Source organism: Malania oleifera, chromosome 12 (genome assembly GCF_029873635.1).
Source record: "Malania oleifera isolate guangnan ecotype guangnan chromosome 12, ASM2987363v1, whole genome shotgun sequence".
NCBI classification, from domain to species: domain Eukaryota; kingdom Viridiplantae; phylum Streptophyta; class Magnoliopsida; order Santalales; family Ximeniaceae; genus Malania; species Malania oleifera.
Genome location: NC_080428.1, coordinates 69729939 through 69752493, shown reverse-complemented (window position 1 = coordinate 69752493; position 22555 = coordinate 69729939). Strand labels below are relative to the sequence as shown.

The 22555-nt window shown below is 35.0% G+C and overlaps 2 protein-coding genes across 8 annotated transcripts; one reads left to right on the top strand and one right to left on the bottom strand.

The window, feature by feature from the left end:
- Positions 1-83: 83 nt before the first annotated feature.
- On the top strand, positions 84-13448 carry LOC131144903 (protein IQ-DOMAIN 28-like). 5 transcript variants are annotated; one of them, XM_058093849.1, is made up of 9 exons: positions 84-316; positions 457-519; positions 2162-2277; positions 5058-5333; positions 7966-8169; positions 10186-10272; positions 10911-11925; positions 12483-12559; positions 12969-13448. In XM_058093849.1, exons 3-8 carry the CDS (start codon positions 2188-2190, stop codon positions 12512-12514), a joined length of 1704 nt encoding a protein of 567 aa, XP_057949832.1. In that variant the 5' UTR covers positions 84-316; positions 457-519; positions 2162-2187; the 3' UTR covers positions 12515-12559; positions 12969-13448. The 5 variants fall into 5 exon arrangements, with proteins under 5 accessions (XP_057949832.1, XP_057949831.1, XP_057949830.1 ...); XM_058093848.1 differs by having other exon boundaries at positions 173-322; XM_058093847.1 differs by lacking the exons at positions 12483-12559; positions 12969-13448 and having other exon boundaries at positions 173-322; positions 10911-12157.
- A 1992-nt stretch (positions 13449-15440) lies between these two features.
- LOC131144902 (probable serine/threonine-protein kinase PBL3) lies at positions 15441-20679 on the bottom strand. Of its 3 annotated transcripts, none has more exons than XM_058093844.1 (7): positions 20541-20676; positions 20236-20355; positions 18887-19233; positions 18650-18785; positions 17642-17778; positions 17381-17504; positions 15441-16039 (listed from the first exon to the last, which is right to left on the bottom strand). In XM_058093844.1, the coding sequence occupies exons 2-7, from the start codon at positions 20303-20305 to the stop codon at positions 15585-15587; spliced, it is 1269 nt and encodes a 422-aa protein (XP_057949827.1). In that variant the 5' UTR covers positions 20306-20355; positions 20541-20676; the 3' UTR covers positions 15441-15584. The 3 variants fall into 3 exon arrangements, with proteins under 3 accessions (XP_057949827.1, XP_057949828.1, XP_057949826.1); XM_058093845.1 differs by having other exon boundaries at positions 18887-19227; positions 20541-20672; XM_058093843.1 differs by having other exon boundaries at positions 20236-20679.
- Positions 20680-22555: the final 1876 nt, after the last annotated feature.

Here is a 22555-nt window from a genome sequence, read left to right as displayed (position 1 = left end):
GGTATTTTAGTACTTTCAAGTTCTCCATCCTCGCTAGGATGGCATTAGTATTGTGTGTCTATACGGTATTACGGTGTCGTTTTGCGTGACACATCCCATTCTGGCACCTGCTTACCGCGTCGCAGGAGAATCTTCCTTATTTTAATAATAATTTATTGGAGTTTTCCTCTTTCTTTTTGTTTTTCTCTTTTAAATATCTGATGTGGGTTCAGGTATTCTCTCATCTGCAGTACACACTTACAGTCTGTACTCTCTGGAGCTCCGAGACGAAAATGTAACGATCCTCTCCTTCCTCTGACGCATCCTCTTGCAAATGGTACCGGTACCGTTTTCTTGTTGCGATCTCACTGTTCTTACTTACTTCTCTCATTCCTCTCTGTTAAATCTTTCTCCTGATCTGTTTATATCTTACGATGTTGATCTACATTTTTCTTCTCCCCCCCGGGGTTTATGTAGAATAAATGAGTTCATTTGGAGTCCTGGAATTGTAAAGAGTTAGGGTTTCAGTGCACTCTTCAGGTAATTTTCATATTCAGTGACATTTATTTGAAGTCGCTTTGATTTGTCTAATACTCGTGTTTCATCTCTTGCGAAGCAGTTCTCGACCAATATTTGTTGTTTATTAATCTTTCTTTTTTCGGTTATTGTTAGTATTTTTAAAGTATTTGTGATTCTGCTGTCTGCATCTTGCGTATTTCTTATTTCTTACCGATCCTTGCCGTTTGTGGATTTGGAGTGCATGGTGAATTTGATTCACTGGACAATTGCTTTTCCTTTTTGCTGATTTATCTTTCTATTCTATTTGTTTTGAATTCTTTGGTGTTTACGGCTGGGGTTTAGTTTCAGCTTCGTATGATTGGCACTTCTATTAGAATTTTGTTCCTCAGAAGAAGAATAATATCTCTGAAATGCTATACGATGGTTGAATAATATTGATTGAGTTTTTTTTTTTTTTTTTCAAACTCTCCAAAGCCAATTAGGGTATCTTTGGGATGACATAACAAATCACTCATTTAAATTTTGACTGAAACAAATTACTTATTATGTGAGTTCAAAAAAGTCAGTTATTTGGGTCATAAGTCAAAAAGACATTTCCACAAGTCATGCCAATCAACCCGTGGTCTGCTGACTCTTGATGGAAGCTTCTGAAATGCTATGTTATGATTCCTAGGAAAGTAGTTCCCTGCTACTGAGTTTAATGTTGTTTGAAGCTAGAATGTATTGTTTTGAGTCATTTCCATAAGCGAGAGTTGAATTAGTTGGCTGTTACTAGAATTTATCATTTTGGATTTCCCTTTTGTTTTCTTCTATTATTGTAAAATTTTGCATGCCTGAATTGTGATTCAATGATTCAGAATTCAGTTCAATGCAGTGACTGATCTGGAAATTTTCCTTAGTGGGGGTAAATATTTTTTTCATATCTCTCAATACAAAAACACATGCATTCATATCAGCACTAAGTTAGTGTTTGGGAGTATGAATTTTGGGCCTTGGATTTGAATTTGGGTGGATTTGGATAAATTTAAATATAATTTAATATTATATCTTATCTAAATCTAATACAACTCCAAATCTAAAGCCTCTCCAAACGTAGGGTTAATAATCATTTCAAATGACATTTATTTACCAAGAGTCCTGGTCTTTCATGTATAGAGTAGGGGCAAATGAGAATTTTGGGGGCATCCCCTTAATTTACAAAACCTCCTCTTTATTTTCAAAGGCACCTGCCCTCACTGAGGTACACATGGGTATGCTATTGGTTCAATGGGGTGGACTTAAAATTATTTGGGAGATGCCCTCCAACCCTCTTTCCTCCGCCCAACCTAGGAAAAAATTCATAGGAAAAAAAAACTGCATGAATAAATGAACAACACCCCCCTCCCCCAAGAAAAAAAGAAGAAAGATGTGTGTATGAAAACGAACAAATATATTTATATGATACCAGTAACGGTGAATTTTTTTGGGTTTTAAAAGTGCATTTTTTTTTTTGTGTTGCCGTTGTATAAACTAATGATAGGCAGAGGGACTAAAATGCTCATTAAAATTGTATTTAGTTTGGGCGTTTAATGAAATTTCTGGCAGTTTAGCTCCATTATGCTTATTCTCACATTTATATATTTTGAGGCTCATTCTTGTGGAATCATGTGGTTTTTGCATTTAGGTTCCGGAGTTTCTTGATATAGTGCGATGGGAAAGTCCCCAGGAAAATGGATCAAAACAGTCCTTTTCATGAAGAAATCATCAAAATCGAAGTTATTAAAAAGAAGAGAACTTTCGGTAAGATGATTGCTCATCTTCAAATCCAATTTTGTTCTTGATTGGGACTACGCATTTAATATAATTTATGGGTATGTTTCCAATAGTAACAATTTTGTATAAATGTAAATGTAAAACCATGTGCACAAGGTTCCCAAGCCATCGGTGCTCTAGGGAGGGCATGATGTATAAACTATGAAGTCTTACCTCTACACTAGGAAAGACGGTTTCTGTGACTTGACCCTCTGACCTTTTAGGTTTGGATGTTACACCCTAACCATTGGATTAAGCCCCACCCTCAACGGTAATGTTTTTATGCATGTAAAATGCTAATATTCTTTCTTAAATATTATAATTAGGCAATTTGGTTAACTTTAATGAATGTATTCATGTCATGTCACACACTCACACATGCATGCATATGCATTTTTTTTTCCTTTTTTTTTTTTGGGGGGGGGGGGGGGAGGAGGGAGAGGGGGGGTGGGGGAATTATGGCAGATCATGTTCAGCTGAGAAATCACCTCAAATTTGATTTTGGTCTATTTAAGATTGTTCCTTTTAATCTAATCAAAGATGACTTGTCTCTCATTACTTGTCTGAACAAATCAAAGGACCAAAGGGATCGAACTCATCCTTGGTTGCTATCAACTCTTTCCTGGGGAGGAGAGTAAGTTGTTTACCTTTGACAGCCCCCATGTCCTTTGTTTCTGCCTCTTGCACAGAGGACTTGAACAGAATGGACTTATTATGTAATTTGTCATGTAGAATGTCTGCGTAACTCAAAATAAAAACAAACCATGCATTTAAGCATAATGGAAACCAAGCCACAGCAATATGAGTCTTCTTTTTCTTTTCCTTCACTTTCTTAGTTAACAAAAATATGGAAATGCCCAAACTAGCAGAACAATGCACTCACCTTTGACATGGTGCTATGTGATAGATCAGAAAAATGTGGCAGGGTTAAAAGCCGAACAGACCAACCTTAAGTCGAATTAGGGCCAGGAGTCTACTTTCCATGACTGTCTAATATCCATGAACCATAAGAACTAAATTAGAAGTGTTAAAGAAGATTTGGGAAAGAGTAAGTAACCTGGATGGCTAGCAAAATTGAGGGATTTTTTGGGGTTAATTTTCTGCTATGTCGTGGAGCTGTTGAGGATGGCTGAGTTGCAGAAATCATGGTGCCTTCTGCTACTTGTGTGTGTGTGCACACACATATCAAGCATCAAAGAATGAAGAGAAAGTAGGATGAAGAAGTCGAACACTGAAACTGTGAATGAATGAGAAAGGAAAATGAGTGTAATCTGCCTACACATTTTAGTTTTTCAAAATTCCAAAAATGCTATCGTCTTTTAGCTAGTAAGTTTGGCCCCAACACTACCAACTTTAGTGGGGGATGCTGTACATCACTTGGGGCATGCCTGAAAACTCAGTCAGGAAACTTCCAAAAATATTTTGCTCTTCCAATTATGTTGCAATGGCAATTTCCAGGACCCAGTGTGGACAACTGCCTACCTTGGGAATATTGTAGCTTCTCCCCTGCAAATGGGTTGCTGCCATAATGTCACGGGCTGGACGCTTCACACCTTGTGATGGGCTGTGTGGCACTAGTTAAAGCACTCTTGCTTAACTAGTCAGCCAAAGTATACTGTGGTTAACCACAAGAACACATTCTCAACATGCAAAGTAAGCGGAAGCAGTAAGCAGTAATGTAAGCAAATAAGAATCATACGGTAAACATTGAAGCAACGTAATTCGTTAACAACACCTCCATAGGCAATGGGTGTTTAGAGATGAAAGCAAGTTGGCTAAACACGTTTACAAATGCTAGTGAATTTTACAATGATGGATGAACACTCACCCTCCCCTAAAGAGCTTTATATGCTATTCTAACTCCAACAATAGGGAAACATCGAATTGACCATGGAGTTGTACTCCCATTTTACACTAAGGCGTTCACACATTCAATGAACAAAACCTATACTATTATTTACATGATGGTAACCCATCCCATGTACACAGGGTAAGTGGTCACAAGCAAGCATATTGCCCTGAATAGGCTTGGCTCGCTACAATTACTCACATCTTGGCTTCTATAGATGGTTCCTGGTGACTTACTAGACAAAATTTAGCATCATCCATATGCAAGTGTTTAGGCATGGTCATATTCGTATAAAATTGAAAACTCACCTCCTCTTTTATTTTTTTTTCTTTTTCCTTTTTCCTTTTTCCTTTTTCCACTCATACTATAGGGTAGATTTTGTCATCCAAGTCTGCATAAGGGTATTTATGGCCCTAAGACAACATTGCATGTGATTTGATTTCATCCAAATTTCTACTGTTCCATTGATAGAAGGGGAGAAAGTGACTCAATAAATAGTTCATGTGGTTTACGAGGTGTTTATACTGAGGTATTATGCAATAGACCTTTAGTATATGAGGGTTTTGTGCAATTTAACTTTCTTTTTCCTTGCTGCAGTCACGCTAATCTCCTTCACATTGAAGTGTAACAACTATTAGCATTAAAAAATTGCACAAAGCTGATGGTGTGGGTATGCACCAGAAATTCATGAATTGTCACTCATGTATTTGGTGTTTGTTCAGCTGACAATTTTTTTGCTATGCTTTAAAACTGTGCTCATTCGTTCGGGGAAAAATTTTGAAATTCTTATTTGATGGCATCTGCATAATAAATTTTATCCTTCTGAAGAGCATCTAATCCTGCAAAGGCCTGTGCTTTTCGTTTTTTATGTAGTTTGTGGCATGCAATTTCTAACTGATATTCTGATTTTCTCGTGAAGATTTCATCCAATAGGGAAGAGCTGATTCCAGCGTCTGGTTTGATTTTGAACCCTGGACTGGATTCACATCCAGTTTTGGCTTCTAGTGCTAAAAATGGAATGGACTCAAATGAGGGAGCAGCTGCTGAACTACCAAATACTGATGTTGTTTTACAGTCTCCAAAGCACGATGATGATCCAGAAGCAGTTATAGATTTGAGTCCACCAGAAGATCATGAGAAAATTATACTCGAACAAGCTGCCACAAAGGCACAGGCTGCTTTTAAGGGCTATCTGGTATTCTTCTTTTCTGTAATTGTTACTATTGTGCTTGACATTGTTATCCATTTAATTCTTCAGATATCCTATTATATTTGCCCCAGTATTTTCTTTTGACTCACCTTATCAGCTTTTTGCTGGAATTTTGCTTTACTGTTTAGAATTTAACCAGGGTTTCATTATTCTGGTATTTGTTTTTTTAAATCATAATCAGTAGCAAGCAGTAATGTTTATTATAAGAAAATAAGTGTGGCTTAAACTGATGTACATTTATGGAATTGGTTTTCATTGGGCAGTTGCTATATGAAAACTGTTGGTCCCATGCCAAGGTAAATTTGGCTTGTCATATAATTCCAAGTCCTTGGCATGCTTTGTAGTGCGACACAGTCACAAGTGAATGAGCAACTTCTTGTGTCTTTTATGCATGCTTCATGCTTGTGTGCATAAGCAGGATGAAATATAAACAATTTAAAGCATTTTTGAGTACAATATCAAAATATGAAGAAACTAATACTTTATGATATTTGGCCCTATAATAATAAGCTATGGACCGTATGTAAGCAACTATTGAAGACAAAAAGCCATTCATGTTTGAAATGTTGAAATTGTGCTGTTGGGTGTGTATGTTGGCTACCGTGCATGTTACATGATTCACATGACATCTGGAAAATACAATTTGTTATTTTTTTATTTGATAATTTTTTTGTGAAGAAATATTCATTCTGCTTGGTTTTATCCAATAAATAAATAAAATACTTCTCATTGCTTCTATTTCTCAATTTTTGGTTCTGAGTCTTCTGACGATTCAGATGGGCCTGGCTTTCCTTTGTTTGGCCTTAGTAAGCTATTCTATACAAGTAGAGTGCTTGCTGTAGCTGTTTTATGTGTGTTCTGAATGGATGGTAGCTTGAAGAAATTTCTACAGCATTCTTTTTTAGCTGCAATGGGTATCAAAGCAATATTTACTAGCATATGTGAATTCCTCTACGATGTTACAATTGACAGTGCTACCTAATGTTACTATTGTATGCAAGCATGCTTTAAGTTTATGAATTTTACTTTCAGAGTTGACCAATATCACTGGACAAACATTGGCTATACTTATGTTGCATGGACATGGGATATGTGTTTTGATTATGATTAAGATATGCTGTTGCTGGTTGCCGCACATTCTTGACAAAATAGGAGGAAGTTCTGTTTTAAAGTTTGAATGCCTTTGTTTTCTCTGCATGGTTTTTCTATTGGATTCTTTTTTGCTCATAGAATGTCTTATGAAATGCTAAACAAAAACTCACAACCACAAATTCTCTAGCTTCCCCTCACATACTCGTCGGATGACCCATTTCCTTGAACTGGACAACTAATTTAAGAAGAGTGCTGAGTATTTTGTTTCTCTTAAAATCGGATGACCCATTTTCAGGATTGAACAGCTAATTCGTAAAATAGGATGACTGTCTGAAAACAGCAGGAAATATGAACTGTGTGATAAATCTATTAACAAAAGCTTTAACATGAGAAAAACAGAAGCTAATATGCAGGGTTAAGGTTCCTAATAGATAATGAGATAAACGTCACAGCAAACGAGGGCTTTTGCATGACTAGGGAACTTCATTCATGAACTCATGTAGGAATTGGAATCCCACAGGATCAATAAAATTTGTAAACCTAAATTTATATCATTAAGTGCATCTGTGTGCATTTTGAGTGATTTTAATTATAAATTCTTCTGTATTTATATCTTATTCATCCCTTCCAGTCCCCTTGATCAAAATGCTCTTTTTTATTATTATTATTTTTTATTTTTATATTTATAAATTGCGTCCTTTTGTTTTAATCACCTTTTATTCAATAAACTAGATAAAAGCTCTTCTAGTTATATAGACAGTTTAATTTGTTCTCCTGTGATAAAATAAAGAAGCCATATGCTTACTTTAGGTTCCTGGCTCCTGTCTAATCTTGATTTCTTTCTTGGCTATACATCTGAAGTCTGAGAATTTTTTTTAAGATTTTATGCATATCCATAGCATGCATGACAATGTTGTTGGGAGACATGTAACATTCAACATATTGTCTGACCCGGTGATCTAGGACAAGTAAGACCTTGGGAAGATCCTTGTTGGAAAATAATTAAGAAGAGTTGGGTTAAGGAATTGTGGGACTAAGTTAGTAGTTTATTATGCGTGTTCAGTATTAATTAGTATAGGATTATGTGTATTTGGGGTTGTTAGTAATATTTGCGTAAAGTAGGGGTATATTTGTAATGTAATGTAGTTTTAGGGGTTTAAGTGTAATTTCCTGTAGGGAGGCTTTCTTATAAATAGTGTATGAAAACCATGTTGTAGGCAGTTGTTGATGAATTTGAATTGTTGAGTGAATCGTGAGTTTTCCCCTCGTATCTCCTCTCTCCTCCCTGCCCCTTCCTCCTCCTCTTCTAATTTCTCCATGGCTGCAGAACCTTGATGCTGCCTCTGCATCACCCGGGCAGGCCTCTTCTGACCTTTTTTTGCCTTTTAAGTTAAGCTATACTTATATACGTGTTTCAATTTTATCAAAAAAAGTTATTATCCATGAATTTAGGTTTGGATAATGTACATAATTTTTATTTTTTGACCAGTGTTATTGTAAACTAATGTCAGTATAAAATTTGTAGGCTCGACGGGCATTTCGAGCCCTCAAAGGCATCATAAGGCTGCAAGCGCTTATCCGTGGCCACTTGGTTAGAAGACAAGCTGTTGCTACTTTATTCTGTGTGCAGGGAATTGTGAGGGTTCAAGCCCTGGTTCGGGGTCAAAAAGTTAGACGCTCTGTCACTAGGATTGAAGTTCATGAAAAGCAGAGTCTGGGAAAACAGCTGGTAAGTTGTTTGATGATTCATGCAGTAGTTATGCACTTGTGTCCAATCTGTAATCTGTTGTCATCTATGATTGTGATAGGTGCACTGTGCTGCAAAAATATGAGTGTGCATTATCACTATAAATGTTTATCATTTATCAATACTAGCAGCAGAGCATGTGCTGTGCATGTTGCCCATCTTGATATAAATACTAACCATATAATATATATATATATAGACACACACACACACACTCACACACACACACACACACACGTGATGTAGTTGAGTTTCATTACTAAGACACATAAATTTGTAAATACTATATAGCTGCATTATTTAACACAATTATTGTGATTTATAGGGATATAAAGGTATGCATGATTTGTTGGATTTACTTTAATTGTTCATATGGAACTGAATCTGTGAATTAGTACAACATAAAGATTGATATGAATACAACCAAGATTCTACTTATTTTCTAGTTTATACAAAATTTTTAAGGAAACATAATTCTATAATATGTTCTCAATTTGTCACAAGCAGGAACAGATCTCAAACAATATAATTAGTTTAAGAACAGCAAAGTAAAAAAGAAACAACAACTTGAGTTTAGACATAAGTAAGAGTGTATTCAAAGGTTAGAAGTACTAATGCATAACTAATGCGAATAGATTGTGTATATAAGAAGTTTATTAGTTTATGAATTTTAAAAATGTGTGTATTTAAAATCTTGACAATTTTAAACAAATAACATTAAAATTAAGAATTGCTTCTTTTTTGCTTGAATGAATCTTGGGAAAGGTTTAGTATGTGTTAATTTGTGGATGGTCTTTGAAGAATGTTGGGTATGATCTTCAAGGAGAGCACTGTAGCTTGACAAACTTTTGGTTGTTCAGAGGAAAGCATCTGATTTATTTATTTATGTATTATTATAGAAATTCATCAATTAAAAAGATAGAATTAAAAATCACCTTAAAGTTATGAATTTTGTGATCAGTCCTGGCCATTACATCATTGGGAATTGGTAAACTCTAATCGCCGAGCAAATAGGTAAAAAATTCAAAATTCAGAGCAAAAGGAAAAAACTCCTTTCACAAGTAAGAAGTAACGCGCAGTATGAAATATAATGGTTGTAGTTCCTAATTGTTGCATCAATACTATTTGCTTTGGACAAATTTTTCGTGAAAAAGAAAACTAAAATCTAATGTACATTATATGATATGTGATGACTAATAAATCATAACAAATTTATGAAAAAGAATGTCAAAACCGAACTGAAAACAGAGTAATCTAGAGCAACATCAAACAGATTAGCAATGCGTGAGTCATATTGTTGAAACCCAATTGGGGTGGGAAGGATTTAAGAAGAATGACTGCAAGAGCCTCTTTTCAATCATCAACATTCCCACATCTACACGACATGGCAAGCATCTTATTACTCCTCCTAGCCTTCGGGGTACACAGGCTCAATTTCCCAGACCAGCCACCCCACTCCACTTGAATGTGGCAGTGCTCCTCCAGCAAATCCAGCAGCAAGTCTGCTTTGGAGTCCCTTTAATAGCCCCGCTGCCAGATGCACCATTCACTGCTGCACTATCCCTCTATCCACGCGCCTCACCATCTCCGCTGCTGCCATGGCCATCAGCACCCCATCGAGGCCAGGAGGGTCACTGTCACTTGCTGCCACAGCCTTCTCAATGCACCCAAGGGCACTGCTTCTTGCTCGTGGTGAAGAGTATGGAGCAGGAGATAGTGGTAGAAAGTTGAAGTGGCTGTATGGCGGAAGGGGTTGAAAGGAAAAAAGTCAACACGTGGGAGGAATGATGAAACCAACTACATGAGTTACAATCGTGGCTTTTATATATAGCATGTTATATTTTAAGATTGATTTTTAAAAATCAGTTTAGCACTTAATATTTCAGTATCATACATCAAATAATTTATGTTCTTTATGTTGTGTGTTGCATATTTTATTGGATGTCTTGCTCTTGGTCAACTGCTTATTATTATATATATATTTTTTTCTCCCTTCAGGATGCTAAGTGTCCTTGTTCTTTTCAAACAAATACATCTACTAAGATTCGGGCACAGAATCTTTCAGAAAATGCTTTTGTTTGTAAGGTAAGTTAACTCATATGCTTGAATATGATTATCAGAGTTAAATGTTTGCCCTTTTAATTACTTTCAAAATTCAATTGATATATTTATATTTTAATGTTGTTGCAGCTACATAGTTGATTAGTGCCATTTTATGTCTTGCACTAACACAAGTGGCTTTAATGGGTATTTAACTGTCTCAACTGACTGTAGCATTTATGTTTCTCTCCAATACTTTGGTGCAACAATGGGTCTAGGACTTTCATTTTGGTGATGCTGTTTTTGATGATCCATGTCCTGCAAATCCAGGATTCTTGATTATGGTTCTTTGATACACAAGGCTCAGTTTCAGAGAGTTTCATATTGAAAATATAATTTGTAAAAGTTGGCCTTGTGTGAAATTGGAATAGCAACATATTGTTCTAGTAACCATCTTCTGGAATGTAGTAGAGACTCTTGAAACCGTTTTTGTTGAGTCATACATATTTGGCTGTTTGAAGTATGCTTTATCCATCACCTGTCCTTGCACCAAAGTAATATGGCCATCTTGTTGGAAAAAAAAATTGAACAGAAACAAGATATGACCTTGTCCATTCCACTTCATTTTATTTTCTTCTGTTCCCAAAGGAGCATGTGATTTTTAGTTTTTCCATCACTTTCAGCTTCTTGCACCATCATCGAGTGCAATGCCTCTACGTTTCCAGTATGGCGAAGGGGAGCCAAACTCAGCCTTGGATTGGCTAGAGCGCTGGACAAACCTGTATTTTTGGAAACCTCACGGACAATCAAAGAAGATTTTTGATTCGAAGCGTCAGATCAAGCTTGGTTGTCTTCAAACAGTAGAAACAGAGAAAGGCAGGTCAAAACACAGTATACAGCCCACCGCAAATGCGGAAAATGGCTCAACACTTTCTTCTCTGGAGCCTGAAAAATTTAAACGCAACTTCAAGAAAGCTTCGAGCCAGCAAACAACTTCTATTCATGAACATCCACATAATGAGATTGAGAAGGTTAAACGTAATTTAAGAAAAGTTTCAACCACAGAAGCTTCTGATCAGGTGGGGGTCGATGGAGAGAAACCAAAGCGCATTCTGAAGAAGGCTTTGAGCTCTGCTGCCCCTGATATTCTCGAGCCGGATGTATCTGATTCTTCTATAAAGACAAAGAAAGATATTGCAGTGGCAGTGCAAAAACAAGCTGATGTAGAAACAAGCTTGAAACCAGCAGCAGTAGATGAACTTGTTGATGAGTTGCATGATCACTCTGCTATTGACTTGCAAACTGAAGGGAACAATGGTAAAGTTGAGGATGCTCGAAGGACAGACAAGGAGCCTAGCTCTATGGATGATCAGATAATTAATGAGAACCATAAAACCAGTAGAAGAAGGGCTTCTTTACCTGCCAAGCAAGATAATGTTGAGAATGGATCACATAACGCACTAAGAGTGCCTAGCTATATGGCAACCACTAAATCTGCTAAGGCCAAGTTTCGTGGGCAAGCCTCCCCAAGACTTGGCCAAGATGAAGATGAGAAGAATGGTTTCATGAGGCGCCATTCTCTGCCAGCTGCTATCTCTGGAAAACCAAATTCAGTGTCCCCACGAGTACAGAGAGTAGTTCAAACAGGAGTCAGAGGGACCAGGAATGATAAGTCTATACCTTCTAGGGATGGTTGTGGTAAGAACTTCATTTCATATGTTCTTTTGAAGCCATTAAAATATCTGGTTTTATGCTGTTATTTTTGTTTTAATTCCATATTTATGAAACAACATTTTATTTATGACTCATCTTGAGTAAGTGCGAGGATGACTTGGGTGACCAATATTTTGGGTCCCACCTCGTCCCTCGCTCTTTTAAAAAAATAAAATAAAATAAATAAAGAATGAATTTTTAAAATTGACCTATCATATAAGCCAATTGTATAAATTGTACTGTTTGGCTGAAGATGAAGCTCAGCTGAATCTCAGGAGCTTGTATTTCTGTCTGGGTTTGTACTTTGTAGTGAATGTTTTGACCACTTCTCCCCATTTTTTTCTGTTCATTCTTTAGCATGTTTTGAAGTTGATCGAATGCCCTTGCTGAATCAAGTGACATACATATTTGCATATAATTTTATGTTTATTTCTACAATTCTGAATTCATTGATTGCTTCTTATAAACATCAGCTGCATCCTGAAGTACCTCCTCTACTTTCTAAGTTCTAACTTGTCTGGTGTTGTGGGAATGCATTTCAGACAAAGTAATCCAACCAGACTGGAGGAGGTGATCTTTTCAAGAGTCAGGCTCATGAAAAAAATTTCCCAAAACAGAGGTAAAGAAAATATAATAACCGTCTTTGGTGGGGGGTTTTTCTTTTATTCTTCTTGTTTGCTGAATTATTGTTGCAAAAATCTTAAAACGAACTTAACATGAGAGAAATTAGTTTTATTCTAATGATTTATGTACCGAGTGCATCCCCTTGGTTTTCTTAGTGCTGGGTGTTAGTTGTTGGCGTGTGTACTCCTGTGCTTTAATGTAAGGTTTCCTCTAGGCCTGTTTGTCTATAGAACCCTTAACTTTTACGTGGAGTGTTCAATATGCGAAACCTTAATGTGTTTTATTTTGTCATTCTGGAAGCTGAAAGTTGGAATTTTTTGTTTTGTTGTTATGCTAGTACATATTTTAGTGGCCATTTTTTTTTTTTTTTCTTTCACATCCACTAATTTGTGGACTTCTTATAGGAAAATCGATAAAAGGGAATAGAGGCGATAATGGCGATCATACTGAAAAGCAGCAGAATTCTGTTTGGGGACAACTCAAATTTGCACGAAGTGAAAACAATATCATCTGTATTGTATAAAAGGACAATTCTTAATTGAGTTGGTCAAGATGAAATCTGTTTATTGAAGTGCTTTCTCCGAGCAACAAATCAAGTTATAATGGACTGTATAAACAGCATAAAGAGTATTTCTGGTTCTTATTGCTCGGTCCATGTATGCCTCTATGTGACTGGAAACCCCTGGGATGTGCTAATTATATCTTTTGTTTATTGTCAATTGGTTCGTCTTTTATTTTGTTGTCTATTTGTTCATCTTCTGTTCTTTTCCCCTTACTTTTGTATTCTTGAAGGAAGACTGATTCATCTCTTTTTGTCACTCAGTAAAATTTTCTGTTGTTAAAAAAGATGATGCTAATTTGCAATGGACGTTTTTGTTCAGCTATATCTTATATGGCGTAGGCGTGTAGCCTTGGAGTGAGTGAATGCTAATTATATTTGTGCTCTTTTTTCCCATATATTTGCGTGTTCTTCTCCCATAATTTAGTAAATTTTTTTAGAAAAAATTTATAAAAATTCAAGGTTGGAATGATGAATTATGTTTAAAGGGCTTCAAAATTTTAATAGAAGCGGCCATATTCTTTTCAACGACCACAGTATTTTAATTTCAGGACTAAGCATTATTTGATGGAAAGTTAAATAATGCTGGATCGTTATTTTTATCTATATTTGCTCTCCTTTCAATAATTTTCGAGGTGCAGGGAAGTAATGTATTGGGAGCTGTCAATATTTTGGTATACAAACTGAATGATTAATTTTATATTTGCACACATTATATTGAAGTTTTCTATAAAGATTGTAGTCAGATTTTTGCCTTTATCATTTCAACTTATGTTTACTTTTCAAACATATTGGAAGTCAATCGTGTAATAGACAAAAGAAAAAAAAAATAAAAAAAAAATAAGAGAAGAATCTTTCAATTGTAAGTAGATTGTAAGGCCTGTTTAGTTGTTAAAAATAATTTAAAAAAAATTTCCCAGATTCTAAATTTGAATTTGAATATGTTATGATAAAATATAACATATAATTATATTGAATTTTTTTTAGAAAAAAAAAACTACAAAATTTCAAATGTAAGTAGTAATTTGAAAAATTACATAATTTTATGTATAACATAAAATGCCTTTTATGCTATTATTGAATTACATAATTTTATGTATATGATAAAATATAACATATAATTATATTGAAATCATAATTTTAAATATTATTTTCTACAATTTTGAAAAATTTAAAAATAAATTGCCTTTTATGTTATTATTCTAAAATCTAGAAATAAAAAGAAAAATTATTTTGCATAATTTAACAATTTCGTTATTTTTTACCTTTTTAAATAGGTATCATGAAAACCTAATAACTAAGCTAAAAATTTTAATAATTATTTGAAAAATATATATATATATATATATATATATATTTTTCACAATTAAATGGGCCTAAAGTATTTACTTGTTTTTCAATGTCTTAAAACTTTAATACACATAATTGAATACAATGAAAATTCTCTTTCGAAGTTTTCTTTCACCAATACTACACTTACATTCCACAAACTAAACATAGATACTTGCCATCAAATAACACAGTTACAAATAGATGATGTAAAGCAATACATACACAAAAGATAAACTTCCCCCAGTTAATGACTTTCAAGATACAGTGACAACTTAAAATTTAAAATTTTGAATTTGGTTTAGTATTAATTTGAATAAAACATAAAGTTAAATTGTATTGTATTTAATTTCTTCCAAAAATGCATTTAAATTCAATACCCAAGACACTAGCTTAGTGTAAAGCGTGACAAAAATTGCATTCCCATTACCATCTATCCTTTTACATAAAAAAATATTAGTATATTATGAATGAGAACAAATAATTAGTAGATTGGCTTTCTTTTCAACATAATAATTATGCTTTTCCCTTTTCCAAAAAGGCCAAAAATAAAAATCCTACCGCATCAAAATAACAATGATTGGAGGGTAGAGAAATATGTCCTTTCACATTTTAAAAACCCATAAAATTTACAGTACAATATTTGATTAGTTCATGTAAATTTAGTTAAAATTTTAATCTGAAGATTAAAAAAAAAATCACCAAACTTATAAAACAAAAAACTAAAAAGGTCCTTATGTACATTCCATGGGATCTTGCTTTGAAATGTGGAATGAATGAAACTTATATTCACCGGGAACAAAGCTAAATGAGAAATAGGCTCCATTAAACAAACCATTAAGAATGAAACAGTTCAATTATTGAACAAACATGCATCTATAAAAAAAAAAAATGATGGCCATACATAAGATTATGAAGCAATATCAAAACATTGACGGCTAACAAAGCTAAATGATCATCAAGCAAAAAAATTTTAAAAGAGAACATGAAAAACAAAGGATGAATATATTCAAAATACAGGTGGTGAAGTTATTTTTTTATAGAACAATGCTCATACAGCATTCTACAACAAACATGGAAACCAAAAAGAAATTTACAGGGAATCGGTGGCCTAGAATAATTGTTTCTATGGTCAACGTACTCTTGGGGATTGATGGTGGGATCGCAATGGGGACGCCAAGGGCGTCATATGCAAGGGCGATCGATGTTGTCTCAATGGGGACTTATAAGGGGGCTCAGAAATTGTTTGACGCTCTGGTTGGGTGTGTTTGGCAGCATTTTTGGGGGCTTGGATTTGCTCGAGTGCCACTAAAACCTCAGACATTCGAGGCCTGACTTTAGCTTCAGGGTTTAAGCATTGTAAGGCAAGGGAAGCAGCCGTGAAGGCTGCCTTCTGGGGGTACTGCCCCTCCAACTTGGTGTCCATAATACGGAATAATTTTCGTTTGTCACCCAGATATGGTTTTGCCCAATCTACCAGATTCTGTTCCACTCCTGTTTTTGTTTTATCGACAGCACGACGTCCAGACAACAGTTCCAACATCACAACGCCAAAGCTGTAAACGTCACTTTTTGCTGTGAGCCGACCTGTTCAGCAGTTGAAGATCTAACACAGGTTACAACAATGGATCCCTTGTACCAAGAAGGTTCAATAACTGAAGTATTATAAGGTGCATGTGTGTGGAAAAATATTGAAGCAAGGCTCTCTATGATAATATTTGAGAATAAAAAAAAGGGTAGAATAGAGATGGGCCACAGCTTAGATACTTTCATGGTAACCAATATCAATGATTAGATGATTCTGGACAACCCTAATTTACCATGTAACTTAGGATAGTTAAAAATATTTTCAAAAATGACTCAAAATATTGTTAGCAACCACATTCCCTAAAAGCTTGAGTTGTTAGATTGTTAGCAAACAATGTATATTGAGAAATAAACAAACAACCATGCGGCACAACATAATTTTTTTTCGCTAACAAAAAATAAAAACAGACGATAAGAATAGAACCCAGGACCTCCTGGTAACTTGGCTCCTTTAACATGTTATCAAGCGTATTACCTAAAAGCTTAAGATGTCAGGTCAAGGGCAAACCATGTACACCAAGCTTTAGTGAAAATCATTTCACCACCAAAGGCCTTGGCAGTTCAATATCTTAAGTGAGTCCATCTTAAAATCAACTCATTTCCCCGAGAGGGGAGCAAGTCTGAGTGTTTGTGTAATTGGGCATCGATTGGCAATGTTTCAAGGGGAAGGCCTATTTCTTGGATGTTTGATCTAAAGTCGTTGATATTTAAGAACTAAAAAAATTGAATATCAGAAACCTTAACACATCCCAACAATTTGAAATAATTGCAAATTTATTAACACAACTTTTTTAACCCCCACTAGTATTTAGAGCAAGCCCTATGGCTCTAAATCCCCATCCCACCATACATCCCCATGAAACCGGGGGGGAATCAAACCCTTGCCGCTCCCTTTGGGAGAGTATGAGGTACCACTGAGACAGCAGGCTTGTGGGAACAATTTTGAATACCCCACTATGGGGGGTCAACTACATGAATACTTCTCCACCAATTCACCTGATCAAGAGAGTTTTCCTCTACTAGATTAAAGGCTATTAAATCCTTCTTCACTACCTCATTCCAAGTTATTTTAGACCTACTCCTACCCCTTTTCATGCACACAAACAATAACTCACTCCTTTTCACAGGTGCTCTACTCAGCCTGCGTATCAAACGTCCAAACCATCTAAGCTGCTCCTCCCTTATCTTGTATAACATTTCAAATGTGGAGGTAAGGTTATGTGCATCATGCCCTCCCTAGGACCCATTATGGTGTGGGAACCTTGTGCACTGAGTGTTGCAAAGAAGTTCTGAACAGGAAGGCAAGCAATAACAGCTCTAAACACAGAAGCATTGACGCACCTGTGGCAACATATTCAGGTGCTGCATAGCCGTGGGTACCCATTACTTGCGTGGACACATGAGTCCTGTCGCCAGTGGGCCCTGCCTTGGCCAAACCAAAATCAGAAAGTTTTGCATTGAATTCCTGCACATGCAATCAAGGAGAAAATTTTAGTTAAAAAAAAAATCAAAATCATGTCAAGCTATTATAAAGAAAAAAAAATATATTTAAATGGAGATGGAAAATAATTGATCTTTGAAATCATCTTTTATTCATTGTACCGCATCTAGCAAGATATTAGAAGCCTTGAAATCACGATATATAACTTGTTCCTCAGCATCATGTAGGAAAGAGAGACCTCTGGCAGCACCTGTGGCAACTTTAATCCTTATTGCCCAAGAGAGTGGCTGCGGCCCTCCTGCAGCAGAAGACATAGCATCCAAGGTCATTTTCAAGAGCTCCCAAAGCTATGCCCAAGAAAATTCACATTAACTAGATTGTTCATTGCAATAGTAACTTAGTAGTTTCAGTTGCCCTTGAAACTAAAAAAGGGCGCAAATGAGTCTATAAGAGCTTTTTATTTTTCACTCAGTCAATTGTGGTCTCTGTACAACTCATCAAAACCATTGGACAACTAAAATATATTTAGAAGAAATGCTAGCTTGACATGCAGTAAAATTGCACTTCAACTCTGCTGGCAAGTAGTCCTCACAGGATCTTGATGTGGCAGTTATGCGTCTAGTTTGTTCTTTAGATTTGGCTAGAATGCAATGTAACAGGTGCTAATGTTCATGAAAGATCCAATCCTATTTGGAGATTCAACTTCAGACCTCAGAGGTCCTCAATGGAAAATCGCCAACAGTGTTATGGATGTGGTACTGGTACCCTTTGTTACCAGGAGGAAAAGGTGCTTATGATGCATCTCAATTGTGCAGATTCTGAAGCAAATTGGGCAGAAAGAGTGACTATCACCGAGCTAATCTTAGACACCCTCAGGTTCAGTCAAAGCCCTTTTCCTCCTGACTTAAAGGGGGTCTCACCCTGGAGGTTGACTGAATTTCAGTTCTTAAAGTTCAATCATGTGAAAATACGGATAACATTGATTGGAAAACAGCAAACAGCAAATGAAAGAAAATAAAAGAAAATGTCAGGGCTTCTTTTTGGGTGTGTTTTCACTTTCAGAGGTAGGCCCTAAGGTTGAGCAAACAATAATGGCCGATTCCCTACAACTAAACAGAACACAAAATGAACGTGTGCGTTTTCTGAATTGATTGAAATGCACAACTTACGCCTGAACAGATGATTTTCCAAGCTTCCCTTGGGCATGAACTCATAGACCAAAAGCCGGTTCTCCCCCTCGAAGCAGTACCCAATAAGTTTAACTAAATTTGGATGATGAAGTTGGCCAAGATAATTAACTTCAGTCTGCAAAAAGAAATACCAATCAGCAAATGCATAAATGGCTAAAAAAGAAATAAGGAAGACAATAAAATAACAACAACAATAACAAAAATCAGGTAACATACCAACCACTCTTTGTGGCCTTGAAAGCCCTCAGGCTTAAGCTTCTTGACTGCAACAACCAAACCAGATCCAGGCCTCACAGCAGAAAGAGTGTGTTCATCTATCCATCCTTTGAAAACATAACCAAAACCTCCTTCACCAAGAAGACTGTCGGGACGGAAGTTTCTGGTGGCATTCTTTAGCTCATTAAATGAGAAGGCTTTCAGATGAGGGGAGGATAATATTTCGCCTTCTGATCTTGGTGTAGGAAGGCTTTCAGCACTGCTCTGTGCACCATGAGATGGAATAGTAAAGCTGGAAGGAGCTGAAGAATGGCTGGTTTTGCTCACAGTTTTTGAGATTCCTGAAGCTGACAGGAAACAAATCAAATAGTTTCTAATGCATCAATTTAATTTTTGCACTGGCAACAAAAATCAGCTGCAATATGAACCAGAGATTTTCTTAAAAGTGACAAACTGACACACAAGCTCCTTAGTTCATAATCAAACCCAGAAGAAGCATGACAAAAATATGGAGTTTGGATTCACTCTTTACTCTTTAGTAAAGGAACAGAAGATCCAGCCACCAAGTGCAATTGGAATCAGTCCTTGTCCCTAATCTAGGGGATTTAGCTTTCAAAATAACAAATGTTTTGGCATAATTTCCCCAACACGAAGTTATTCATCATTCCACTGGATTCTTCTTCCTTCAAAAAACAAATTAAATTTGCTTCCAACATTTTCGTCCAAGGCAACAACAGAGAAATTCCAAAAAAGAAAAAAAAAAGAAAAAGAAAAACCATCAGCAGTTTTCAGGGAGCATAATCAAAAAGCCTCCACAGAAGTGTTCAATTGTTAGCTCATTAATAGTGACAAGTTGAAGGGTAGGAAGATTTGAAACAAAATCTACCAGGTCTTACAAGCAAACCAACTGGCATCTTCAAGCCTTATCAGACATCAAAACCCATAATCGAAGAGATCCACTCTCTGATGTGAATTGACCTAGTTATGGAAAATCAATTCAAATAGAACCTATTCAACCTACATCCCCAAACTGAAACACAAGGAACTAAGATCTATCAACAGTCAACATGTAAGAAATAATAAAAAGCAACATGAAGAACAAATTATAATGATGGCTGGCTAAATTGGAAGTAAAATCTGCACGAAGGACCAAGACCCACCGAAACACCATCTTGTCAGACATTCAAAAAGGTCAATTGAACACAACAGAAGCCAAAAAGGAAAAAGAAAAAAAAGGGGGCAACAGGAAAAGAGAGATAACTTTACAAGAATACATGCCCAGAAAATCTTAAGCAAAACCCATGAACATGGAAAGGGGGATTATCAAAATAAACGGTAGAAAATGTTACCAGAAGTAGTTTGGGAGCTGTGGGTCTGAGTGATGTCTACTCTAGCAGAAGAATCAAGGCAGTTGCCCATCAGATGCTCGAGAATAGAAAAGGGAAAACACTTTCAACGCTACCTTCAAGCTGTTGTCCAAAATCAAAACCCAATCATAACAATTTAAGTAAATCCTCCTGGACGAAGCATGAAGCAGAAAATGAAAATGGGCTAGTCCCCCGTGCCCATCTAATCTGGAAAAGCAAAGAGAAAGAGGAAGAGAAGCTTAATTAAAATAAGCAAACGACCGAATGTCAAAAGGAAGCAAGCCAACCCAAGGATGGTTAGGAAGCACAGCAGAAAGCGCAGCGAAGAAGAATCAGTCAGCCTTCTCCTCTCCTCGCACACCTATTGCGTCCACAGTCCACACGACGGACGCGTGGGGACCTTTGCTGTTTGTTTCATTGTTTGCTAGCGAGTTCATAATTTCATCCTTTTATAATTGCCATGTACTGTTTCTTGTCCTACAATTACAAGAGAACAATACAATGAAGATCTTTTACCACCAATAAAAAAAATCTTTAATTACAACTATTAATCTATGCCACCTTGTTCTAATAACTTAACTTAAAACCATGCTTTATTTATAAGAGGACATTAATTCAGAAATCTTCTTTTAAATCAATCTTAAAATTAGCAACCACGTATTCACATTAATCACACGCCCTCCATTAAATAATGAGTGATTATTATTCTTTTGCTTTGAGTGAATAACTCGTTTAAATGGCGTGTAATGTGTTATATGGCTAGTTATTAATTAAAAGATTATTTTTTGGCAACTTAAAGTCAAAAACAAGGTATTATTCTCACTTTATCGAGTCATCAATGGTTGTCTCGACATCTGAGAAAATAATTTTTTAACTAAAATGGACTAATCGAGTTTACTCATGGTTATCATATATATATGTATATATTTTTTTAAATTAATAATTCAATGATGTATTACACATCAAATAAGCCAGTAATGATTTGTTGTGTTGGTTGAAAAGTAAAATATTTAAAGGTTAGAGTGCCATCTTATATTTTTTTAGTAAATTTGATTTTATATATTTAAAAAATAATAAAATATAAATACTTTAGAAAATTAATTAGGATGCACAAATATTTAAATTAAAAAAAAAAATTGACAAGCATCATTTAGCATATAAAATCAATTAATACATCACCCATTTTATATGGCTATCCATCTCTCGTTAAATTAAAATTTGAGATTTCGAGATGTAAGCTGTAAGATTTAATGATATAAATTTGCCCGTACGCGGGTGCATGAGAGAAACAAATAAAACAAAAAACTTATACGAGAAGTATTTAAAATTTTATTTTCATGAAAATTGTATTGGTTTTTTTTTTTAATAATTCTAAATAGACATGCTTTAATAGGTTCACAAAAATCTTAGATCTCCATCCAGCTGTTGGGAAGGAATGAAACCATATTGAGTTGTTGAGCTGGATGTATTTAAGAATTTGGACTTTTAAATTTATAATTATGTGAAATTAAATATTAAAAAAAAAACCCACCTAGTTTAAATTAAATTTTTTGCTAAATTTGTCATTTAAATCATTAAATAATGGGTATTTAAGAATTTCAACTTTAATTTATTATAAAATTATTATGAAGTGTATGTACAGTCAGCTAGATAAACAATAATCTATCACCTAAATGATAAACTTGGAAAAAACAAAATTACAGATCTAGAAGCAGTGTGTACCTTCCAAATATTAAATTTTAAATTTAAAAAATTCATTAATTGATCATTTAGTCAGCAAATAATAATGAATATTTTAACTAGAAAATAATAATTTAAAAAACATAATAAATTCATTAATATCTTACCAAAAGAAGTTATATATTAAGAATTATATTTAAAAATAAAAAGAATTTAAAAAATGAATATGTACTTATTAGATGTTTAACATAGTGTTCCTTAAATAATAAAATTCATTGTGTTGCACATAATTTTAATTAGAGCATTTATGGTGTATCATGTTCAAAATTTTAAAAGTAATTAAATATTAAATGTATTTTATAATTTTTAAAAATATATAAACATTTTTAAGAATAGCTTTTAGTATTTGCACTTTACATTTGTAAACTTAGTTATGGCAATATATTATTATTTTTATTTTTAAAAATATTTAAAATTTACTAAAAATTATAAAATATCTTGCATAAAAAATATAAACATAAATAAAAGATTGGGTCAATCCAGTAATGCCTCCAAGTTTTTCAAATATGACAATCCACTCCCTGACTTTTTGAAATTATCAAAAAGAAAATTCTAAAATTTA

What these genes read in the sequence shown, in the direction of transcription:
- LOC131144902 (XM_058093843.1), bottom strand. Translation starts at nt 20,305, where the DNA reads ATGGGCAACTGCCTTGATTCTTCTGCTAGAGTAGACATCACTCAGACC. An exon ending in GGAAAATCATCTGTTCAGGC is followed by an intron (nt 17,779 to 18,649) that starts GTAAGTTGTGCA and finishes CTTCTGCTGCAG; the next exon opens with GAGGGCCGCAGCCACTCTCT. An exon ending in ACCTGAATATGTTGCCACAG is followed by an intron (nt 16,040 to 17,380) that starts GTGCGTCAATGC and finishes ACTGCTGAACAG; the next exon opens with GTCGGCTCACAGCAAAAAGT.
- LOC131144903 (XM_058093847.1), top strand. Translation starts at nt 2,188, where the DNA reads ATGGGAAAGTCCCCAGGAAAATGGATCAAAACAGTCCTTTTCATGAAG. An exon ending in TAAAAAGAAGAGAACTTTCG is followed by an intron (nt 2,278 to 5,057) that starts GTAAGATGATTG and finishes TTTCTCGTGAAG; the next exon opens with ATTTCATCCAATAGGGAAGA. An exon ending in AAAATGCTTTTGTTTGTAAG is followed by an intron (nt 10,273 to 10,910) that starts GTAAGTTAACTC and finishes CATCACTTTCAG; the next exon opens with CTTCTTGCACCATCATCGAG.